General features: G+C 41.4%; 1 protein-coding gene across 5 annotated transcripts in view; it reads left to right on the top strand.

The window, feature by feature from the left end:
• Positions 1-2,185: 2,185 nt before the first annotated feature.
• The window catches only part of cblb (Cbl proto-oncogene B, E3 ubiquitin protein ligase), a 52,856-nt gene continuing 31,581 nt past the window's right edge, over positions 2,186-23,460 (top strand). For 3 of the 5 annotated variants that reach the window (XM_061085396.1, XM_061085399.1, XM_061085400.1), the window contains exons 1-4: positions 2,186-2,417; positions 3,323-3,500; positions 3,924-4,174; positions 21,511-21,657. In XM_061085396.1, coding sequence (XP_060941379.1) covers positions 3,333-3,500; positions 3,924-4,174; positions 21,511-21,657 — 566 coding nt within the window. In that variant the 5' untranslated portion in view covers positions 2,186-2,417; positions 3,323-3,332. Of the gene's footprint in view, positions 2,418-2,879; positions 2,948-3,322; positions 3,501-3,923; positions 4,175-21,510; positions 21,658-23,460 lie in introns of those variants that run through there. The other 2 variants (XM_061085397.1, XM_061085398.1) reach the window with 2 other exon arrangements.

The raw sequence follows: 23,460 nt of genomic DNA, 5'->3' as shown, positions 1-23,460 counted from the left end.
TAAAGAGAGAAGTTTCCTGTCGTCTATAAGAGAGGACGCTATAATATGAACGTGTTCACCGTTCAATTTCATTATTTGTCATTGAGTTGCGTTTAGTACACCGTTCTAATAAAAGTGAACGTGTTCAATGAACACGTTCTTTTGCGTTCGTTCATGCACAACACTGGCTGTTTCTGTGTAAAATTGCTCAGTGACAGCAAGGAGGGCAGTCTCAGTTAATTTGCCTGCCTTGAAACCAGACTGGTGAGGACCAAGAAGGTTGTTCTTGTGAAGATAGGAATTACTACACATAGTCATAGTGCATAGTGCATAGTCCATGACAAAGCAACAAGCAAACCCGCCTCAGTCGACATGCACCACTTTTTTTCGAAACATCTCTTCATACTCCAGAAAAAAACGGCACATTGTACAGCAGTGTCCTGAGGTTGTGAAACATCACTGACTGATCCACTGATACAGCGTTTTGACTGATCCATTCACACAGCGATATAATGTACCACCGTGCTCAGCGGAATGTGAACGTGTGCTTTTTTAGGAAGGGTGACAAATGGTCTTGATTTAATGCAGGGGTGTCCAAACTTTTTATCCCGAGGGCCCATACAGAAAAAAATACGAAGGTCTGGGCCACTCAAGCCACTATGCCCCCCTCCCCTGTAGCGGACTGTTGACAGTGCGCCTCAATCTCGTCGCTCAGGGCGGGGCGGCGTTCTGCGGGACAGCTGGCAGGTCAGGGGTGAGTTGGGTGCTACCAAGTGTCTAAACTGAGAAGTTCAATACAGAAGGCCATAGTCCATTACATTACATTACATTTCATTTAGCTGACGCTTTTATCCAAAGCAACTTACAATAAATGCATTCAACCCCGAAGGTACAAACCCAGAACAGCAAGAATCCAGAAAGTACAATTTCTTCAAAAATAAAGCAAAACTACAAAGTGCTTTAAGTAAGTGCCGTTTAAGTGCTACTAAATTGTTAGTTTCAAACATTTTTCGTATTTTTTTTCAAATTATTTATTTATTTTTTGATGCGGGCCAATTAAAAATGGATGGCGGTCCGCTGTTGGCTGGCCGTAGTTTGGACACCCCTGAATGAATGAATGAAAAATATTAAAATTTAAACCAGGGGGACGAACAGTTGCTCCATTGGATTCTTGTGTTATCGTGTAAAACTAACACCGCTCATTGCCAGAGACAGAAAATTATCAAACATGCCTCAGGAGGTTTGTGCGTGCGTCAGTGTGTGCGCCTGTGATGCTCGCTCATTAATTTCACTTGACTCCTCCAGGCATATGTGTTTTATTCCATTTGGAATTACTACAGTTAAATTCTTCCAAACATTATAATTGGGTTATTTTGTTGCTATGATTGTTGCATGCCTGTAAGAATAATTGTTGTCTCTGTAACAGTTATGATGCTGTACATATTTCTGTCTCCCACACTGCTTCCTGTGTTATTTCCGCTACAACACTGATGGTTTTGTCCAGAGAGAGAGGAGTGTGGATTTCTATGGGAGCGGCCCTTCAGCTGTCACTCTCCTCCCTGGCTGCATCAAGACACGAGCATGAAGCTGGAGCAATACCGGAAGTCGGGCCAACGCGCCTCTAAAATAAGAGCATACACCACTGGTGCTTCGGGCAAAATGAATAGAAAGCAGGAGTAAAGTAAAAGCAGTTTATTCTGAAATCATTCAAAAGAGAATCCTGGTTGCGTCCAGCCTTCGTCCTGACACCGGGCTCGCTGCTCGCTCTCAGTGCGTCCAGCTTGACGTCGGTGACACCCTCCCAGGGCACCAGCGCGCGCCTCGTCGCTTCTGCCATTGCGTTGGTCGGTTCCTGGAAAATATTGCTTCACACTCGCATTGACCCTCCCACCGCTGAGACAGCTGCATCAAGCCAGTCGAACACAGGCAAGAAGCACCGGAAAATGCGCCATGGCTTCAAAGTAAAGGGAGAGAATGTGACACGATCGGGTGGAAGGGACGAGTATCGGAGGGATTGGAACAAGATTCATTCGACCTAAAATATCTGATGGAGAGGAACGTTTCAACAAAGAAGAAACAGGCAGCTACAAAATACAAATGCAAAGTGAATAACATTTTCCCAGAACTGTATCTTTATTTTGAAACGCGCAACTGGAAATTACGTTTTATATTTGCTGGCTTCACGTTGATGTCGCTGTACAAAACATACAGTGTAGACCTGCCAGCTCCGCGTTTATGAACTCATCTCCTCCGGATCAGCCTTTAAACACCACCCTGAGGTATGGAGTGTTTGTAGAGGAGGAGCAGGATCACACACACTGGATACTTTCATCACACTCTTTTGGACTTGGACACTCCTTTTTCTGTTTGTGTTTGTATGTTCGCTGGATGCTGATCACATTCAGGAGGGATCCCAGCAGACATCCCCTGGTGGTTTGGTAAGTTAGGACTCTGTCTGTCCTCGGCAATGATCGATTTCTGTGAGTTCCTGTTGAAAACGCCACAGTGATATGGAACGGGATCTCTGCTCCGCTTGTGTTACTTGTTTCTGCTGCTCACAGGCGCTTAAAGAACCAGCTTCAAGAAACGTAGGACGGTTTGAAGGTTCTTTAGTAAGAACAGAACTCTACGAGCAGACAAGAGAAAGAATGAATAGATCACAATGTGCGTGTAAACCACCTCTAATCAGCAGTTTGTTTAGTTCCTTCTCTTCGCAGTGGGGTGAAGAATTCATTTGTGAGAATGATCATGAATGGGCAGTGATTCTGGGTTGGGTTGAAATGTCCTGTCAGCGACCGAGCTGAAGCCACCTCTGTGACCAGTGAGCAGGTCTGCGTCCATCACTGCTGCTCTGCGGCTGAGGCACAGTGCCCCTCGGGATGAGAGTAGTTGGTAGAGCACACTGTCTCGACGTGACGCCAGCCTGTGAACATCTCAGTCATCAGTCAAACCCAAAGACGTCTTTCAGGTAGATGTGCTGCTGAACAGCACTTAAGAGACAAGCAGTGGTGATAACATCAATATGTGTGTTGTTCTTACAGTTCTCTGGAGACTGTTTTTGTTAATGAACCAAAGACATCAATCTCTTCTCTGCTGTTCTTTAAGGTGTGACATCCTATGTTCTTAACCCTCAACAGGAATAAGGAAAAACTACTACCCACTCTCTGAAATAACACAAAATTAAAGAAATTAAAATATCTGTCAATGGGTAGGAACCAACCACAGGATAACTGATTATTTCCACAATCAAAGAACAGGTCAACATATCATCAGGAATGTGTATTTCAAATACTTTTTGAATGGCAGTAATCATTGGCTGTATTTATTCCTTTATTTGCTTCAGTGTTTAGGAAATGGCAACTGCTCTCAGTGGCCGAAACCCCGGCGGACGTGGACAACAGCGTAGTAAGGGTCGGATCTTAGGGATCATTGACGCCATCCAGGATGCAGTGGGACCTCCGAAACAAGCAGCCGCCGACCGGAGGACTGTGGAGAAGACCTGGAAACTCATGGATAAAGTTGTAAGTTTTGAGTTTTAAACCTGTCAGGCCTGTCTGCCAGATGGAAGGAGGCACATTCTTTGTTGTAGATGCACATGGAGAGTTGGAGCTATTGCCAATGGCTGCATGTGTTCCCCTTAATATTGTCTGATAGTGTATTTAATTAATTTAAGCATTTGTTTGACAGCCTTCATTGTTCCACAGTATGAGTGGCACATATTATGATAACTCATTAATGATGTGCCAGCAGAGGACTGATTCATTCATTTGCTTAACCAGATGCTCAGTGGTAACATTGTAACATGAATTAAGTCCCCTTCAGACTCCATCAAATTACGGGATACTGCTGTGTTGTCAAATGTCATCTTAGTTTATGTGATGTGTGAATCTGACAAAATGTCAGAGCATAAAACAAATCTTCATTACTGGATTTCTTTGCTACAGGTCCGGTTGTGCCAAAATCCCAGACTCCAGCTAAAAAACAGTCCTCCGTACATCCTGGATATCTTACCTGACGCCTACCAGCACCTGCGGCTTATACTGGGCAAATATGAGGAGAACCAGCGACTGGCACAGCTCAGTGACAATGAGTACTTTAAAATCTACATCGATAGCCTTATGAAGAAATCCAAACGGGCCATCCGGCTCTTCAAAGAGGGAAAGGAAAGGATGTATGAGGAGCAGTCACAGGACAGGTAAACGATCTTCTGATGAGAGAAAATATTTATCTGGAGTTTTTTTTTCACTATATATACAGTAAATATGTAATATATTAATTTAACATGTCTACCTGCACATCCTCCCCACACTCTGTGGCCATGTTAGAATAGCAGTTAGTAAATACATTTTTAACTGCTAGTGAAGAATACTACATTTTTTAGTACCGATGTGAACACGTGATTTATTCGATTTGAATTTGTCTTGTCTGGCTTTTCGGCAGGATGTTGTTTATATTTAAGAGTTAGTGGTGATGAATGTGAGATGAGTCCACTCTATTCCTGTGAGTGTTTCATTCAGGCATCGTCATGCAGTTCATACACACTTGGACATAGTCCGAGCGTCCAGGGAACGACTCCTGTGTCAGAGGCCTGTCCATACCTGGTTGTAGGGTTCATTATATTTTTAATTGCCGTATGTTGCGAGAATAGACCATCACTATTGTGTCGGGATTTCCTCTGGAGTTCGCCTTTCACATGAACAACAAATTCTCTGGTCAGACACATTCACAACTACAACAGAAATCTCAGGAGCGTTCAGAGGGGTGGGGGGGAGTAGTGCAGCATGCAGAGGCAGGACATGACGTAAAAATCACAGTGTGGACATCATATGTTTTGGTTTATAGCACTTGTCGGCCCATATCACCAAAAGCCCTTTTGACATCTTTGTCAGTATCTTATACATTTTACTGTCCTTTCATTCTGAGTTATTTGTATTTTTGTTATTTTTCAGCATTGCGTCCGTCGCTTCTTAGAAACTTCATCAACCCACCCACTCACTTGTTCTGAGTACACCTCAGGAGGATCTTCTGCTGGGTTCTCACACAGGCTCACTAGAGCATTCTCAAGAGTTCCTAGGGGGCTGGCAGGAGAAACTCAGGAAAATGCCCGGAGCCCCTCATTCATACATTTGTGTTCTCAAATACAGCCCAGCCAGAGCAGATCATTTTGAAAACAGTTTATGTTGGGTTTTGAGATTACAATAATAGTGGGGGACAGAAGTTAAAGTTCCCTACCTTGACTTTTCACTGGAAAACCACCTTTTTAAGTGACAATAATCCTGTGATACCATAGTTTTCTTGAACTTATCAACTCTTTTGCAATTCTGAGGCTACCCTCTGTCTGGGCCACATGGTTCCAATGCTGTGTGCTGGTTTGAGTTGGTTAGAGACATAGATGCATCCTCTTCAGTTGTCATGCACTTGAACAATTACATAAGACACAGAATTTTTAATTAACACTGACAACCAGGGTTCTCAAGTCAATGTGGAACTTTACATTTGTGGATGTTTAATTTCATCTGAACGAAATGAAGCTACGTTTCATCAGAAGCTGCAGCTGTGTATACAAGTAGAATTTTATGGTTAAATGGACCAAGCTCTTACAGAATGAATTCATCCATTATTGACTCACATATCTCACACTGAATTTTAGAATTAACTGTATTTTAATAAGTTACAAGTTGCTAATCTTTAACATAATCTAATTGTCATTAATTCAGACACAATTACTCTTATTTAGTTTCGAAATGATCTTGACTCATCGATGCACAATTTCATTTGATCTGTTGTGATTGATGATAACCAACAATTGGATGACAGTCGAGGGGCTGTGGTAATCCCTTTCACCAGGATTTCCGGCAGGTCATTCAGTAAATGAGAGTAGAATTGAGGGGTAAAGAGCAGGGACATATTCAGCACAAAATCAATGTCGTTGTCACTTCTAGTTATCTGCGTGTAGCAGCCAATGCTGCTGCCATTGCTGTCGTTGCTTCTGTATGCTTGATCTTACAAAGGATTTTTACTGAAAATGTCATGCTCAAATGTCATGTTACTGTACCAACAATTTGTTTTGCATCATCATCATGAAATGTGAGCTTTGAGCCTGGACTATTTCCTTTAACAACGACCTAAGGCATTATGATCACTTAGCAAGCCTATTCACTGGAGCAGCGGATGTAAGCAGAGTGAGACACCATGTACAGTGTGGGTTCTACTGAGTAGTATAGTTGTTTAGGATCACTGTAAAGTACCTAGTAAAAACAGCAAGGAAGTGGACTGGTTCACTATCAACTACTATGCTGTAGGTACCATAATACATGATTTCATGATACTGTGTCCAAAAAGGAGAGAGGACATTGAAAGTTATCATTTAATAAAGATTAGCGCTTGAGATGATAGAGAGCGATTCTTAGGAGCTTGCTATGTTTGCCATGTGCAGAGTAGAGGGAAAATCCCCATGCAATTTACATCCTGTTCATATACGTATTTCCTCTCTGGTTGAGTGTTTGATCTGTGTGACATCCCCCACTTACATTTTTGCTCTTCCACAAATGTCTTTTGTGTAGAACAGCCCTGCTTTTCAGCTTTATCTGTCACACAACATTATTGACAGTATTTGCAATAATCACGACACACTGCTGCTGAATTTATGAACAGGGAGAAACTCAAGTTAAGATCAAAGTCGAATCTCTTAACCATAATTTTGCGTTTTTTAGTTTTTATAGTTATTTTAATATTCCTCATTTGGACCGGTGTATAAGAGATTTGGACCAGTGTATAAGATACACTTTATTTGTCCCACACACATGCACAACATGCAGAAACACGCTTCATGCAATGAAGGGAAATTTGTCTTCTGCTTTTTTCCCATCTGGTGAAGGACACACAGAGCAGTGGGCAGCCATGTACAGCGCCCGGGGAGCAGATGTTGGGGAGTAAGGTGCCTTGCTCAGGGACACTAGGCAGGGTAGGGAGAATAGTCTTTTTGATTCTTGGACAGATCCAGGTTCGTCTTTCATTGTTGATCGTTGTTAATCCATCCAGGCAAGTTTTTGCAGAAACTCCGCGGAGTCAAACCGTGGAGTCGAACCAGAGACCCTCTCCGCCAGAAGTCCAAGACTCTGCCACTAGTCCACCGCCTCTCCTCAAGAAACACAACAGAACCTGTTTCCATCAGATTTTATACAGGTTTAAACAAGAATCATGACAGTTTAAACTGCATCTTTCAAACTTTTTGTTGAGCGACACAGCACTTTTACAGTCTTATCAACCACTCGTAGCACGTTATAGCACAAGTCACATTCACCCATTCACACAACAGCAATTTGAGGTTCAGTGTTTTGTCCAAGGACTCTTTGGAATGCCGACTGGTCATTGAACCACCAACCCTCTGATTAGTGGACGACCCGCTCTTCCTTCCGGGCCACAATTGCCCACAATATAATATGATATTGTATTGTGCAGGCACGGTGTAAAGGTGTAATTCCTAATGCGTCATTCTAGGCCCATAAAGACGAGTTTTAAGCCCCAACCTTCACTCAAGAGAAAAAATGATTTGACATTTATTTTGATAATATTTTGCTGACTGAAATTGAGATTTTGAGACAAAATCTCAATTTGTTAAAGGTTCAGTGTTAAAACAAAACCACACTTATCACGATATATTGGTAATACACCAACACCTACATCACAATGAATACCATTTCTCTCTGCCACCTTTTATAGAAGTCCAATTTAGACAACTAGAGCCCATATGAAACACATTTGTTGTAAACCACAGGCTTTAAAAATGTTTTAAATAGACCTTGACCAAAACATTTTAGGCTTGTACTTGCATTATATATTGCTATGTGATATGGTTTTTCTTCCTACTTTACTCCAGCACATCTTGGTTTTAACTCTGAACAGTCTGCTTAATCTCCTTGTACAGCTGGATGGATTATGAGCTATGACACAACTGGCACCTGTAAAAGACCACTACAACCCCCCCCCCACCAAACCTCTTTGTAGATTTGTCCTCTTCAGTGATATTTGCTTTGTCCCCCTCAATATTTATAGCCCTTAGGTCTCTGCCCCCGTTATCTACTCATGTTCTTCAAGTTTGATCAAAGTCACTAAGTTATTAAAGAAAATTGGTTGTATAAGTGAGAGTGTGAAGAGTAAGTGGGAAAGAAATGAATCTGAGGTGCACATCAATGCATCAAATAACTGCAAATGCACAGGATTAACTTCACATTATAATGGATGTAGCTGCTGGCGCTGTGTTATTGTAAACATCAGTCAACAGAAAGTTTATTCTGATGTGGGAGGATGTGAAGAATCTCCTCAGCCGTTTTAATCAGCAACTCTGCGAGTGTATAAATGATGTTTTACACAACAGTCAATATCCTCTTACAAATATACATGAAAGGAACACATTCTCTTTGAGGAACATGTCACATCTGTATCCAGAAAAATGGGTATACCCATATGTGGCCTGCTGTGCCTTTGTGGCAGCCTGTCTAGCACAAGTCTGTTTCATATACTTGATTAACTGCTGTGATCAGCCCCCAAATGTTTCCTCGGGGCTGCACTCTATTTTAAGACATCAATGCGTCACACCCAACCCCCTAGCCACGTTACCCTGACTTCATTGTCCCAGACGCCACATCTGACCACCTGATCCCCCATCCCCCTGCATCGTTCTTTTCCAAATGCTGAGCAGGACAAGGATGTGATAGGAATATTAATTAGGAAATTAAAGAACATAAGAAAATTACAAACAGCTGTTATTTTAAACAAGTAAAAGTTCACCCTGAAGTTACATTTGCCACTAAAGACTGAATTTTATTTCCATTTGTAGCCTCTTTTGAATAAAAATACCAGGGAGCTCCTCATGTGAGTCTGCAGGTCATTTAATTTAATAAGAGAAATTAATTAAGATAATTTTTTAATGAAGTCTTTATTTTCCAGAACAAATCTTTGGCACTGTTACACTGGCAGTGACTGAGCACCTCTCTCTGCCTCTGTGTTTGACTACAAGTTGCAATGTGGTGGTTATCTGTTGTGCATGTTAGCAGTTAATGGTCAGCAGATATCATTCTTTATTCAGCCAGATGAATCTTTTCTGAGATGGAAACTGTTCTCAGCGGAAGTCCTGAAGCCACAGCTCAAAATGACAAACGCAGGAGCTGTCAGCTCATAACTCACTGCTGCACAGGATCAGTTTGCTGCATGAGATCCGTCATTTTCCGAGGCTGAACTGAAACTTCATCAACACACCCACTCACTTGTGCTGACTACACCTCAGGATCTCCTGCTGGGCTCTCACATGAGCTGACTTGGACATTCTCCAGAGTTCTTAGGGGGCTGGCGGGAGAAACCTCCTTTTTTTATTTTTGCATCTGCCGCATGTTAGAAATATCATCATCATACTACTCACTTACGGAGAATCATGCGGTGTCAGCTCCTCCAGACTTTCTGTGGAAGTAATGCTAGGGGACTTGTCCGAGAGGCCCTCACTCGTACATTTGCCTTCACACATACAACCCTCCAGAGGATGTCCAAAGGATCTCCAGAGCTCAGTGCATGTCTGAAAGCAGCTTAATTGAGATCTTCCTTGAAGATTCAATGAAAACAGACTTTCACAATCAATCAATTAGCTTTAAGTAGAGACAAAAATACAGCAAGTGAAGTGCTCACTTGAAAGTTGTCTGCATTCTGACTGTACTGTCAGAAACAGTTTGATGAAGTTACCTGTAATGTATAGTGTGTAATGCACATTGACAAAAGTGTGACTGCATACACTCTAGTGTGTGTGGCCACACTGCAAAATCTCCAAAGCCCTTGTGTGAAACAGCCACTGTGGACATATGAAGTGATTTGCACCATGGGGCGTTTTATAGCCGGCCTGACAGGCACGCCTTCAGCAGCCTCCCAAAGTGATTGTCTCAAAATCAGCTGGATAAAGTGCACTTCTTTTGCCTGGAAGCATTGTTGCGGATAAAAGGCACTCTGACCCCACTCCCTTCCTCTTTGACCCATTTACTCACCTGCCCCCATCTGACTGTGAATAACCCCTGACTTATGGTTCAGTGACATGCTGGAAAAACATCCTCAGTATTTTTGCTGTGAACAACGGTAATGATGATGATGAGGACTGTTATGCTCAACTTGTGAGTGGTAAAAGCAGATCTAGTTGGATAAAATAAAAATAATTTATTCTGGTGGTTAAATTAATAATCACAAATAAGTAAATTAATAAACTAAAAGAGGGGAACAGGATGAGTGGATACTGCATAAATCAAAGAAATACATCTTTACATTGAATGGTTGAGTCCTTACAATATTCTAATTTGAGGAAAAGTTGAGAAACCCAACATTTCCAAAAACAAGCAGACACTTGGTGACTGTGGAGAGAAAAACTTTCCTCAACAGGAATAATCCTCCAACAAAACCACACTCACTGGCATGAGCGGGGAAAAATGGGAAGATAGAGGAGAGGTGGATGGAAAGAGGGCAGAAAAGAGATGAAGAGGGATAGGGAGGGAGAAGAGAGAGACCAGGAACGGTTGTTGAACTGTCCGATTTAAATTCTGTCTGACTGTTATAATGAAAATAATAAGAGTGATACCAGAGTCAGGAATTTTATTGAAAGTATAGTTACATGTATTAATGTGATCAAAGGTGTGGACTGATTAATCTAAATGGCAGTTCATCTTTTGGTTGCACTCCAGATGGAAATTAGTTTAAATTGAGGCTTGCTTTTAAACCTTCCTAATTAGAAGTTTAGCCTCTGTGGGATTAACAGTGGCTCTGAGTTACTTTTACTTAATCTCATCAAAGTCAGCATTAACAATACAAACGTGCCGGTTGCAGACTGCTTCTGTAGTTTAAAAACATGTTCAACCTGGTCCACAGGCTGAAGACACACTGCCCGCCCCCACTGACTGCTGCTGAGTGTGGGTGGCCTGTTTAAACAAATTGCATAAATAGTAAATGTATTGCATGTCCAGATCGCACCAAATTTCAGGAAAGCCCTCCACCCCTTGTAGTTTAATATATACTTGATAATTGTGAAGTCAATAAAATGAACGGTTTGCGAGAAATGTTTTCCAACGACAGACAAACAGATGTTTGTGGAATTTATAGGTAGGTGTGTTACGTCAAGAAAGTTAAGGTCTGTATGACTACAATCTAGAAGAAGCTCTTTTGAAAAGATTGATTTCTTTATTTATTTTCTTTATTTTCTTTATTCATATTCAAGGAAAATTCAAGTGTTGCTGCCTCACAGACACCAATCTAAAACAAGTTAAAATAAATATTTTTGTAAATCTGAATATTTGATTCCTGTTATTATCACAGGCTGCAGGTAGATAAACTGAACGTGTTTTACTGAGTGAATAACTGAGATGAAAAGACAGGAAGTGTTTCCTTGGTGAATAATCTTGCCACATTTCACACATTTCTCACTTTGCATTTTTTTTCAATTTAGACTTTACTTCTGTCTTTTATAAATACTCATTGTCTGAATGAAAAACTTTCCAGTACTCACATATTGTTTAATGCTATGTAGACAACCTGAAGTTGAAAGTAACATGTATAATCTTTAATGTGGTGTCAGTGGAATGATTTTGTACACGTTCTCACATGATCGCACGTCCCAGCAAGCAGTCATACTTTGAAGTGATGATGTCACACGTTCCCATGGAAGAACTACAAGGCTTAAGCGTGAGCTTAGATGAGTAAGCCTCCGAAAAGTAGAACCAGCTGGGGAGGAAGTGGAGCACCAGAGAAGGAAGCCAGTGCCAGAGGGGGGTTGGGGGTGGAAAGGGTCATTGCTAAGCTAAACTGGTGCTCTGACTCAGGTTTTGTCTGCTGATACATGGGATGGACACAGAGGAGTTTTCTCTCCATGAATCAACTTCAAAAACGTACTCATCATTTAAACCTTTTAATCAAATGAAGGAACAGTATGTCGTTAATGTCTCTTCTAAACAGTGTGGTGATATGTGTTTTTGTAGCGTTAGACATTCCTGCAGCAGTCTATCGTTTGAGAGTCACCAGAGTGGTTAGCTAGTAGCTTCTCGTAGCTAATATTCACGAGAGAAAAAGGACAGCACACCTAGTTCTCTTTGGTCTGTGAACTCAAGAGACCGTTTATTCTGCGCATGCGCACAACAGCATCCCAGTGCACGCAGGCACAATATGTTCTTATGTGACATCATTGCAAGGGCTATTTAACATGGCATTGCTACTCATATTATCAAATATGCTCAACAATTTTACACCTAGAATCATAGACTTTGAAAGACATTGGGGCTCTCAGCATTAACCAGCAGCTAGCCACTGTTTGATCATATCTCCAGAAAAGGGCGGAAGAAGTGTATAGCTGCTTTCAGACATACACTGAACTCTGCACCTCCTCCGTATTTTTGTCCGGAAGAGGGGCATGTGTGAACGCCAATGTCTCTGAGGACTTTTCAGCCTGGCCTCCTAGTATAATGTCTGTTAAAATCAAGGACAATCTGATGTGTGGACACAGCAAAGTGAATCCATCCCACACTGGACTGGACTGTGAGCAAGTGAAGGTTGAGGACACGTGTAATGCACGACAGATGCAAAAAAAAAGAATATTTCAAGAGAGTTTGTGGTGATAAGAGCCGACACTGGTGTTTGTGTGAAGAATATCACGTGACCTCTGCAGCGGAGTTAATACGTCACTTCCGGCTCTGTCTGCTGCGCCCGGCTGCTCCACCTCTCACCTGAATAATGCAGAACATTTGTTGCTGTTGTGAACGCGTCTGTGCAGTGAGTGTGTTGTGCATGTGTGAAAGACAAACTCCGTAGCCAATTCTCCTGATTGTGGTCATGTCTGAAATAAAGGCTCATTATTTCCTCCTCTTTATCTACCTTTTATGAAATCTGACATTCAGAGTCACCATGTATGGGCTACAAAGAGAAATGTTCATAAACACAAACTCTTCTGGTTTTGTATTTTCTCCCATTCCTTCACTTTGCGGCTTTTTAGTACCTTTGATTGATGTTCAGCTTTTTTTCTCTTTGTGTCGAACAATTTGCTTTTAAGAGCTCATCCTCCCTCTCTCTGTCTTAAGCTAATGGAAAGTGTTCTGTGGCTCTTTTTCACTGGCAAATGATTTTCCTAAATAATTGATGCTAATAAGAGTCCTTAGATATGGGGTTCCATTTGTAAAGCAGCTCACGCTGAAAATAACAGCAACATTTTGCCACATTTAGCTTCAAACCATGTTTAAAAAACTGGTGTGAATTTTTGAGTAAATTTTTGCACATTTACAACAATATTTGTCAACTAGAAAAACTAAAAATAGAGATATTTTAAATATTTAAATCCAAATGTTGAATGTTACACTTAAATGTTAAATCTAAATGCTAAATCTAAATCTTAAATTTAAATCTAAATGTTTAATCTAAATCTAAATGTTTAATCTAAATCTAAATGTTAAATTTAAATGTGAAATCTAAATGTTAAATCTAAATCTAAATGTTAAATATTAGGGATGAGCGAGTACAGCATTATCTGTATCTGTATCTGTTAACCATCTGAATGATCCGTATCCGTACTCGGAGTGGGCGGGGTCTAACCCGGAAGTGGGTGTGATTTAACCCGGAAGTGGGCTGGTTCAACATAACTTTTTTAACTTTGAAATTTTTTTATGATTTTTTTTATTTTTATTTTTTTTAAATTAATTTCCACACCAGGTGTGTGTGTGTGTGTGTGTGGACGTTCACTGTCTCCCGGAGAAACGAACACTCTGTGTCCCCAGCACAGAAAGACGCGAACCACATTCGCCCACAAGTCATACAGACCGGCCCTGCCATTTTCACCCTACACTAACACCTAAAGTTTAGTGCAGTGTAATTGTTTGCCGTGATAATTAAATGCCAGTGTGATAATAAATGACAATTTCAAACCATACAAACTGTCATGTTGTACTGTATTTAATAGAGGTTTACTTTACTGTAAAGTAAGTGTAAATGTAAAGTGAAAACAACAAAACCAATCACCATGACCCGTGAACAAATACAACCCACGTCCCTCCACACCAAAAACACAAAGTGCTCACCTCTCCGGGAGACAGCGAACGTCCCTCGCATCTCCAGCGCTCCTCTACTGAGCCAATGCAGGTCTCGTGAAAATTTTTCCAAAGACTCGTACCCGAAGACCCAGTCGGGAAATGAACGAATCATTTCCGCTTCCTTGACTGAGCCTATGGAACAGTCCCGATGCGCAGTGAACCTGAGTGACTGAGAGACAGAGAGCTGTTCTGTGAGTGAGTGAGCAGAGCAGTGTGTGACGGGAGGAGCACTGTGACGCTGTGTGAGGATTTTCATTCAGTCCGAGCACAGATAATGACTCCGATTACTCGTATAATAATCGTACTCGGCAAAAGTGCTTTATCCGTACCGGATACTCGTTTCAGCCGAGTATCCGGCTCATCTCTATTAAATCTAAATCTAAATGTTAAATCTAAATGTTTCGGGTGAAACTAAATATTTAACTAATATGCAAATTCAAATGCCGGTAACAGGAAGTAGTAACAAAATAAAAGCTCGAGGAGGTCAGAGTGTGTTTATAGTGGCAAATAACGAATAAATCTTATCCGGAGTTTGTATTCCCCTTCTGTTGTCCTGGAGTTTTAATTTTACCAATTTTACCAATCAAATTATTAAATGTCCCCCTCTGCCCCTCCACTACAGACACACAAGCAGTCATAAAGATAAAAAGAGAGAGGCTTGAGTGGAGAATACGTAATTTACCCTCGACACCCGACATTGAACGGAGCAAACAGCGGAGAAGTTCTTGAATATGGATGACATTAAATTAATAATTGAAGTGGAGAAGTACAGTGAGCTGTATGATCCTCGGCACATGTTGTATAAAGACAACACCAAAAGCGACAAATGTTGGGACGCTGTTGCAGTTAATGTTGGAGCAACAAGTGACTATATGCTTTTATACTACTAGATCAACGGGTGATATTATTAGCGGTGCCCGGCGCCTCAGCGTCGCTTCAGCGTCCGGTGGCCTTGCTGGCCTCCTGCAGAGTCATGACAGCGGAGCTCTGGAAGCGCATGCCGGTCTTCTCTCACCAGGCGCTGGAAGGGCAGCTTGCGGATCAGCAGCTCCGTAGATTTCTGGTAGTGACAGGACTCTCTCAGATCCACGGTCCCGGGCCTGTAGCGGTCCCAGGCCAGTAGCGGTGAGGCTTCTTCACGCCGCCGGTGGCAGGGGCGCTCTTACGGCAGTCCTGGTCTCCAGCTGGTTCCTGGGGGCTTTGCCTCCGGTGGGTTTACGAGAGAGTGAATAAACTCGTGAAACAAAGAAGTACCGTCATGTAATCCACCTATTTCAACAATGTAACTGTATTCCGAATACCATCTATTTAATTTGTAACTGTAACGGAATACAGTTACTCATAATTTGTATTCTAAATACGTAACGCCGGTACATGTATTCCGTTACTCCCCAACACTGCAAATAATGAATTTGAACGGTGAACACGTTCATATTTTAGCGTACTCGCTTATAGACGACAGGAAACTTCTCTCTTTATGTGTAACTTTTTTAAAGTCCAACAAACCCCACCTTATTCTTCATTTCACTTCCTCATTCACCCTTGACGTCATATCATTAGCCAATGAGAGCCTGCCATCTCACATACCCCCACAGCCATTGGTCTAGAACTGTCACGTGCCCCACCCCTACCTGTTCAGTGACCCTCAGGAAATCTCAATACTTATTGACATGGTGTAGTTAGCTGAACATAAGTCATAGAAAACACAGAGCAGTCAAACAGAACATTAACCTAACTAACAGTCCGTTACAATATTATCTGAGGTCTAGCTTAAACGTTACGGAATGTTTTCCATCTCCTGAGGAGAGACGCTGTCTAAATCGAATGCTTGCACCATGTCGTTGCTCAGTGCCCATAAAATGTCCGCGATGTAGCCTAACCTAAACCAACTAACTCTACTTCACACTACGTTACCCACGATTCATCGCACACACATGTAGACCAAACAAGAAACGTATTCCAACTGTCCAAGAGTTTTCTTCTCTGGCCAGTGTCTCGGCTCTGAGCCGTAGCGGGGAGCTCCGCTCACTGGTTATCTTGGCTCGCTGTCTGGCTGATAACCAGCCTTCAGGACCACTCCTTGGATAAAGAGGAGACGATTCTTTACTTGGAATGCGGCCACTTTATTTCTCGGATATACAGCAGGAGCTATACTCGCATCAACTCTAGGTGGTCCGTCAATTCTCGTTATACACACACTTTGAGCATCTTTTCCCACAATACCCAGGTGCACTACGTCACACACTACACACTTTCCTTAAACTGGCAGGCCATACCTGCAACACAACAGCTCTCGGTCTCATATACAAATGGCAAGAGAAAGGAGAGACGCAGACTCAGCGACTACGTCCGATGCACCTTATTATTATCTGAGGGATTTTTACACACTATCTGATAAAGATTCCGACAGTAAAGGCAAGGGGTAGTGATGGATACAGTTCTCTAAAAAACAAGTTAAGTCTTTCATTCTCACTTTCCACCTAAAAACTATGAAATGAACTGAACTATGAACTCCTTCAGAATTTAAATGGTGAACTATGAACGTGAACGATTCATGTTTACTTGTATGAACTGAACTTTGAACTAGTTCATGAGAGGTGTGAACTTGCACAACACTGTCCAAGAATCCAATTCCCCGGATAAGATTTATTCGTTATTTGCCACTATAAACACACTCTGACCTCCTCGAGCTTTTATTTTGTTACTACTTCCTGTTACCGGCATTTGAATTTGCATATTAGTTAAATATTTAGTTTCACTCGAAACATTTATATTTATATTTAACATTTAGATTTAACATTAAGATTTAAATTTAAATTTAACATTTATATTTATATTTAACATTTATATTTATATTTAACATTTAGATTTAGATTAAACATTTAGATTTAAATTTAACATTTAGATTTAGCATTTAGATTTAACATTTAACATTTAAGTGTAACATTTAACATTTGGATTTAAATATTTAAAATATCTCTAAGTTGACAAATATTGTTGTAAATGTGCAACAAAGTGACTCAAAAATTCACACCAGTTTTTTAATCATGGTTTTAAGCTAAATGTGACAAAATGTTGCTGTTATTTTCAGCGTGAGCTGCTGTACAAACGGGACCCCATACTCAGAAACAATTAAATCAGTGACTAATAACTTCTTGCCTGTCCCTTTAATTTCTATTTTATGTCTCTGCTTTGACATGCAGTGGGTTTTTTCCTTTCCCAAACTAATTCCAAAACCTCTTCTTCTCACCCTCATCACAGTTGTTTGTCCCCCACTTCCTCTTTACCAGCTTTTGTAATATTCAGTGTGGCATCAGCAGCAGCAGATGAGGAAGAAGGGGATCTGATAGTCATCTCATCTGTTTAATGATTCATTTATGAAGCCAATACAGTCCCTCGTGGCCACTCCACTCTTGATGTATCTCTGCTGTCAGCTGCACAAGCACAGCCGAACCCAAAGACACACTCATGTAGGAAAACAAGACTGACCCCTTTTGGATTAAAGCATGTAAATTGTAATCAGGTCCAAACTTTGTACTAAGGGCCCCTTTACCCCTACAGTAGCTGTCATCCCCAAGCTCCGAACCTTAATCTCAAGGCCTCATTCTCATGGGTGATCTACAATCCCATACAGCATGATATAAATCCACCCTTCTCCCCCCATGTTTTTCACACACAGAAAACATAGAGATAATTAACTGGAAATGGTACAAATGCTTGTAGATCAAGCTTTTTTCATATTAATATACTCTATTAACATATTTTGTGTAGGTCTGTTATGATAAATGTATCCCTAAATACTCTCCTTAACAGTCTTAGAGTGAAGGTGACACCAATGGTGTGGCATCATGTAGGTCGGTGTCCGAGTGCCTCACTGTAGGATTTTACTTGATATCAAAGGAGGCACAGATGTGATTTGGTTAGTGAAAAATGTGTTGCATGAGAACCTATTTGATTTCATTCTGTTGATGGGTTGGATATATATCCACACAACAGAGCTATCAAAGGATTACGGCTAATAATTATGTGTTAGTCAGCCAACAGTGTCTGGCCACCCTGTTCCACACTATCTGAGTACATAAGCCCTAATGAAGGGGCTGGCTTTCCTGGGGCACTTGTCAAAAGAGCCAGATTAGACAACCAGTCAAATGGCAAAGAGCATGGCAAGGTTACATGAAGAAGTCTAACTAAGCAAACCATGTGAAATGTTACTGCAAAGGGCTTAAATATACACTCTGCACTCTGTGTCCAGTATCAGGATGGAAAAGGCATGTGTCGCAGTGAATTCTGGTGACGCAGCAATCTTGTAGAAATGCTGTACATCAAAAATGATTGCAATGCATCATACAGCTCAGAATGCATATTGCTATTTGTCTTGGTGTGTCTGGAAGCTGAGCCCTCCTGGAAATTGAGTTCCAGTCAGAACCATTGTCTAAGCATCTGCAGCCTTTCCCTCTGCATCCCAGCGGAGAGTTTTTTGGCTGGTCCATGGTTGATTAGAGGCCTAATGGTGACTGGAAGAGCATGAAATTATTGAGACGGGTTTGGCTTTGTTGGTGCAAGAGCGCGTGCACACACAAACCCACACACACACACAGAGTGGAGTGTGTATTCTATCAGGCACAGAAGATTGTTCCTCGCTTACGACACTTTAACCTTTTATACCCCTCTTGTATTAAATTCATCCACTAATTTGTGATTGCAGTAAACAGAAAACTGTTGAGATCAGTCTAGGATGAGGGGAAATCCTTCTGAAGTTTGCAGAATTGTACTCAGTGTATATTCTTAATAGCTCATTGCAATCCCGATCATTGATTGAGTTATATCATTGCCAGATATGCTATGTACAGGCAAACTGTTTGTGCATGCTCAAGGACAAAGATAATACAGCATCTGGTATAATGTGCTGTAAATATTTTACCCAAACAGCACTGAGATTGATCGACGTATGCTGGTCGAACACATTGCAATGAAGAATAAATCATTCCTGCCATCTAGATGTATTAAACAGAAAACTATACAGAGTACTTTTCTGCATTTCAGCTCATTCAGCATGAGTCAGCAGTTCAGTGTGTACTAATGACAGGTTGATCTGGAGAATAAATGCATTCTGATACCTTATGTCGCTCTAAGGCCTTTTTGTGCTGCATGATGCCACAATGCAGTGAGTAATGTTGTGGATGCATCTCAAACCCTCAGACTGTGGCTGTCAGTAGCTCTTCCTCTTCCTGTAATTATGTGACTTGACATGAAAGTTCTTTGAAGAGTTTATGAGAAAACCTGTGGCTGTATATGTATACTTACAGGTGACGTTCTTCACCATAACTAGATGCTGCCACTTTGCCCGTGAGACTGATTCATATTAGATATAAAAAATGTTACATCATAAAAAAAACACATAGACTAGAACATAAACTCATTGTGGGTTTTGTTATTTTAGCACTAATCTCACAACTCTCTCCCTAATACCACATCAAAGTATGACTTGTGTGGGAAAAGTCTTTAACTGTACCATTCTGAGGATTGAAGTCTTTCTGATTAGTTATCTCTGTGGCATTGCTCAAGTCTGTGTTGTTCATGCAATTTACATTTTTAGATTGTGTAGACCAGGGGTCGGCAACCTGCGGCTCCGGATCTTCAGCCCCTCTGCAGTGGCTCCCTGTACAGTGCGTGTTGCGCATATTTTTCGCGAACGGTGAACTTAACGAATCAGTTTTCATATGATGAACGTGAGTGAACGTCACGTGCGTGCGCGCGCGTGAGAGCGTGCGTGCGTGTGTGTGTGTGTGTTTGCGCTCCCAGATAGCGGACACACACAAGGCCCCGGGGCTCCGCCCCCCGCCCTGCGCACTCGCTCAGAGACTTGCGTCCGGTGTGAACCGGCGTCACACCGTTGAGATCAGAGCTCGTTCACGTGAAGCTCAGTGACTGACCGGCTGCTTCTTAACAGTGAAAACAGTGAAAACACAGAGTTTCTCTGGTCTCAGCTGCTCAGAGATCAGCGCCGCAGCTTCTTGATCAGAGCAGAAGCTGCAGGTTGTTTGTACCGAGCTTAAGTTTCTGTGTCCGCCTTCGGTCTGACCTGCTCTTGTCAACTAAAATATCCGTCACATCCTATTATGTGCCGGCGCTCTTCCCTGCAGGTCGCTGGAGTTTTCGACCCCCGGCCTTGGTAAACTAACCAGGGACAAAACAATTCCAGAGCAAGCACACAGCATCTGCTGAAAAGTACCAAGCTGGAGATGAGCAAAAAAAGCAGCGTTCTGTGTTTCATTTATTTCAAAGTAGGCCTGCACATGCATTTTGTTCTCTTCTTCATAAGAGTTTGGTGTTTTCCTTTTTTGTAACAGATAAAACTAGCAGTTAAATGTCATCAGTTTTTTTTATTGTCGTTCTATAATTTAATAAATGCAACAAACTATAGTTTTTATCTATATTGTATAACTCTATATATAACTTTATAACCTGTGTTATCAAATATGTTTTGCGGCTCCGGAAAGATTTAATTTGGGGGAAGAGGGGGCAAAATGGCTCTTTCGATAGTAAAGGTTGCCTACCCCTGGTGTAGACCTTTATATATATATATATATATATATATATATATATACAGTCTATGGTGTAGACCGACTGGAAATGGAAAATCCCATATTTATCCCAAAACTTTTTAAAAGATTTGTCTCACAAGGTCAAATATTAGGGCTCCACCATTGCCAGTCTAATGCTCTTAATGACATTAGCAATGGCGACAATTTATAGATTTATTCAGTGGTGTTTCCGAGGAGAACTCATTCTATTCTTTGTCTATATTGGAAGGTTGGTGGTTTGATTCCTGGCAACTCCAGTCCCAAAATGTTGTGTCCCTGGTCATTGCTGTATGAATGTGTTTGTGTGAATGGGTGAATGGGACATGTATTGGACAGTGCTTTGAGTGGTTGTTAAGAAGACAACGATGCCGTTAAAGGCATAGATCACCCATAAATGAAAATCCACTCATTATCTTCACACCACTTTACTGATGGAGGGGTGGGTGAAGTGTTTGAGTCCACAAAACATATCTGGAGTCTCATGGGTAAACAGTATTGCAAATCAAATCCGATACAATTGAAGTAAGTGGTGACCACTTCTTAAAAAAAAGTTATCGCAAGTTCTCGCTGATCTCGTCTTGCGCAGATCTCGTCTCATACACCCTTGGGCGAGAGCTTGTGTGTGCATGCACGAACGTGAACGCAGCTCCAGCCAGGATGATACCAATGGAGTTCAGTATCCTCCATTAAATCATCTCTGCACTTTGAATGACTGCATATTGTGTTGGGACAGTGGGTCAAATATTTGTTTCCAGTAAGCCAACAAGATTCTGTCAAATAATTTCTATATGGTGTCTATTAAGCATTTTAGATGCACCAACTGTTTCCTCTCTTTTCTCACCTCTTCTCTGCAGGAGGAACCTGACCAAGCTGTCTCTAATCTTCAGTCACATGTTGGTAGAAATCAAAGCCATCTTCCCTGGAGGACAGTTCCATGGAGACACGTTCAGGATCACCAAGGCTGATGCCGCTGACTTCTGGAGGAGATTCTTTGGAGAAAAGTAAGCTTCACCCCATCTTAGCTTGCAGCTCTGAGTTAATTTTATTCAGAGGTAATTTTATGGCTGAAAGATTCATTCTGTGATAGGGAGATGATGTTCCAGTTTTGAATATCCAGGATATAATCTTTTTTGTGATGGTTCATATATAACCATGTGGTTTCTCAATATAATGATATGAGGGGCAAATGCTTGGATGTTACCCCAATACAGTGTTAACAACATTAACGGCTTAGTATAATGATTGTTGCTTTTTCTGTTTTTATCTGTATAAATTGTAATGCCTGGTTGGATGACACAGTACAGTTCAGTTATCACCTGTACAGTTCACCTGCTGAACACCTGCTTTTTTGGGTCTCCACTCTCCTGTGCTTTGTTGAGCCTGAGATCTTCTTGGCAGAGTAATTGATGCAGCCGCTTAATATCCTATCTGCTTTACCAGACAGTGATGGGTGATGCGAGGATGGACTCTGTGATAGCAATGTAGATGTGGAACAACACTGTGTGGCAGGTTTCAAACAACCCTTCGAGAACAACAACATTTCACTTGCGAGCTAGCTTACTTCCTCTGTGCAGCATTGCTGTTTTATGTTATTGTATTGACATGTATTTCACCCATTTGATGCTGTGGGAAACAGAAAAGGTACAAACTGCCTTCTAAGAGTTTGCAGAGGATACTGAAACAAGCAAACGTAAACATGCATCCAGCCCTGTGTGGCAGGAGTCAGAAGTGCACATGTACGTTTGTCTACATGGCTTAATTCCAGTTATCACACACAGACCGGCAGCCAGTCTGCACTCTGAAATGTCATCTGCGCTAACCCCAAATTAGCCCTGACTTCTGTGCTTGCAGTGTGTGAAGGGTGTGTGATAGAAAAGTGCTACATAACAGTCCATTCATCATTTACACATGAAGGACTTTATAATCTTAGTATTATAATCATGGGTGTATTAGCTCCTCATCTTCTTTTTACTCTTTTACACTAGACGATCTGGCAGAGAACAGATGGAAAGCAGGTGAGTCTGGGGGTGGAGCAGGTTATGGGATCCGTAGGTCGAGGTGATGCAGAGCAGGGGGGAGTGGCTGAATTCTGAAATGACATGAGAATTAGTACATGCAAAATAAGATAAGACAATGAAAATGTTAAGAGCTGACTTAAGTTGTGACATACTGTAAGTAGAAGTCGCACATCATTATCTCAGATAACAGAATGCACAACTATCCCCTGATCACAATTTCATGCCATCAAATAATTCAGGAGTAAAATAATACATAAACAACTTGATTTTAATTAGGCCACAGAGGAAATGTGTGAAAAGAAGAGATTTCTTCAGTGGCATGCAGGGCTAAGACCAGGTTAACAGCATTTATCTGCCAAAATATATGAATCATACAATAAGCCACCTTCAACTGGTATCCCCATGAGGTTTTTAGTTTCCCCTGGAAAGACTTTGCAGTCTTGTGTGTATTTGGTTGTGTTGTGTGTTGTTGATAGTATTTCCAGTGCTTTTTCTTAATGCCAAGCATGTATTGTCAAATTGAGAAAGGTGTTTCCTCAATTCAGAAAGATGTTTTCTCAATTTGAATGAGTTTTGTTTATTTGCATGTTTTGTTAAGTTGGAGGATGCTGAGCTCTCAGCCCACACGACATTTCACCATCAAAAATCACTTTCTTGTGGATGTTTGTCACGTCTTGTCAGGAGACCTGTAACCTTTATGGCCTTGCCAGAGGCTCAGTAGAAGGTTTCCCACCTCACAACCAACCAAGGTCATAATGCATCACTAAGTCACAGATGTCACAGACT

This window comes from Limanda limanda, chromosome 14, assembly GCF_963576545.1.
Source record: "Limanda limanda chromosome 14, fLimLim1.1, whole genome shotgun sequence".
NCBI classification, from domain to species: Eukaryota; Metazoa; Chordata; class Actinopteri; order Pleuronectiformes; family Pleuronectidae; genus Limanda; species Limanda limanda.
Note: the sequence above shows the minus strand (reverse complement) of the source record. Positions and strands in the feature narration are given on the sequence as shown.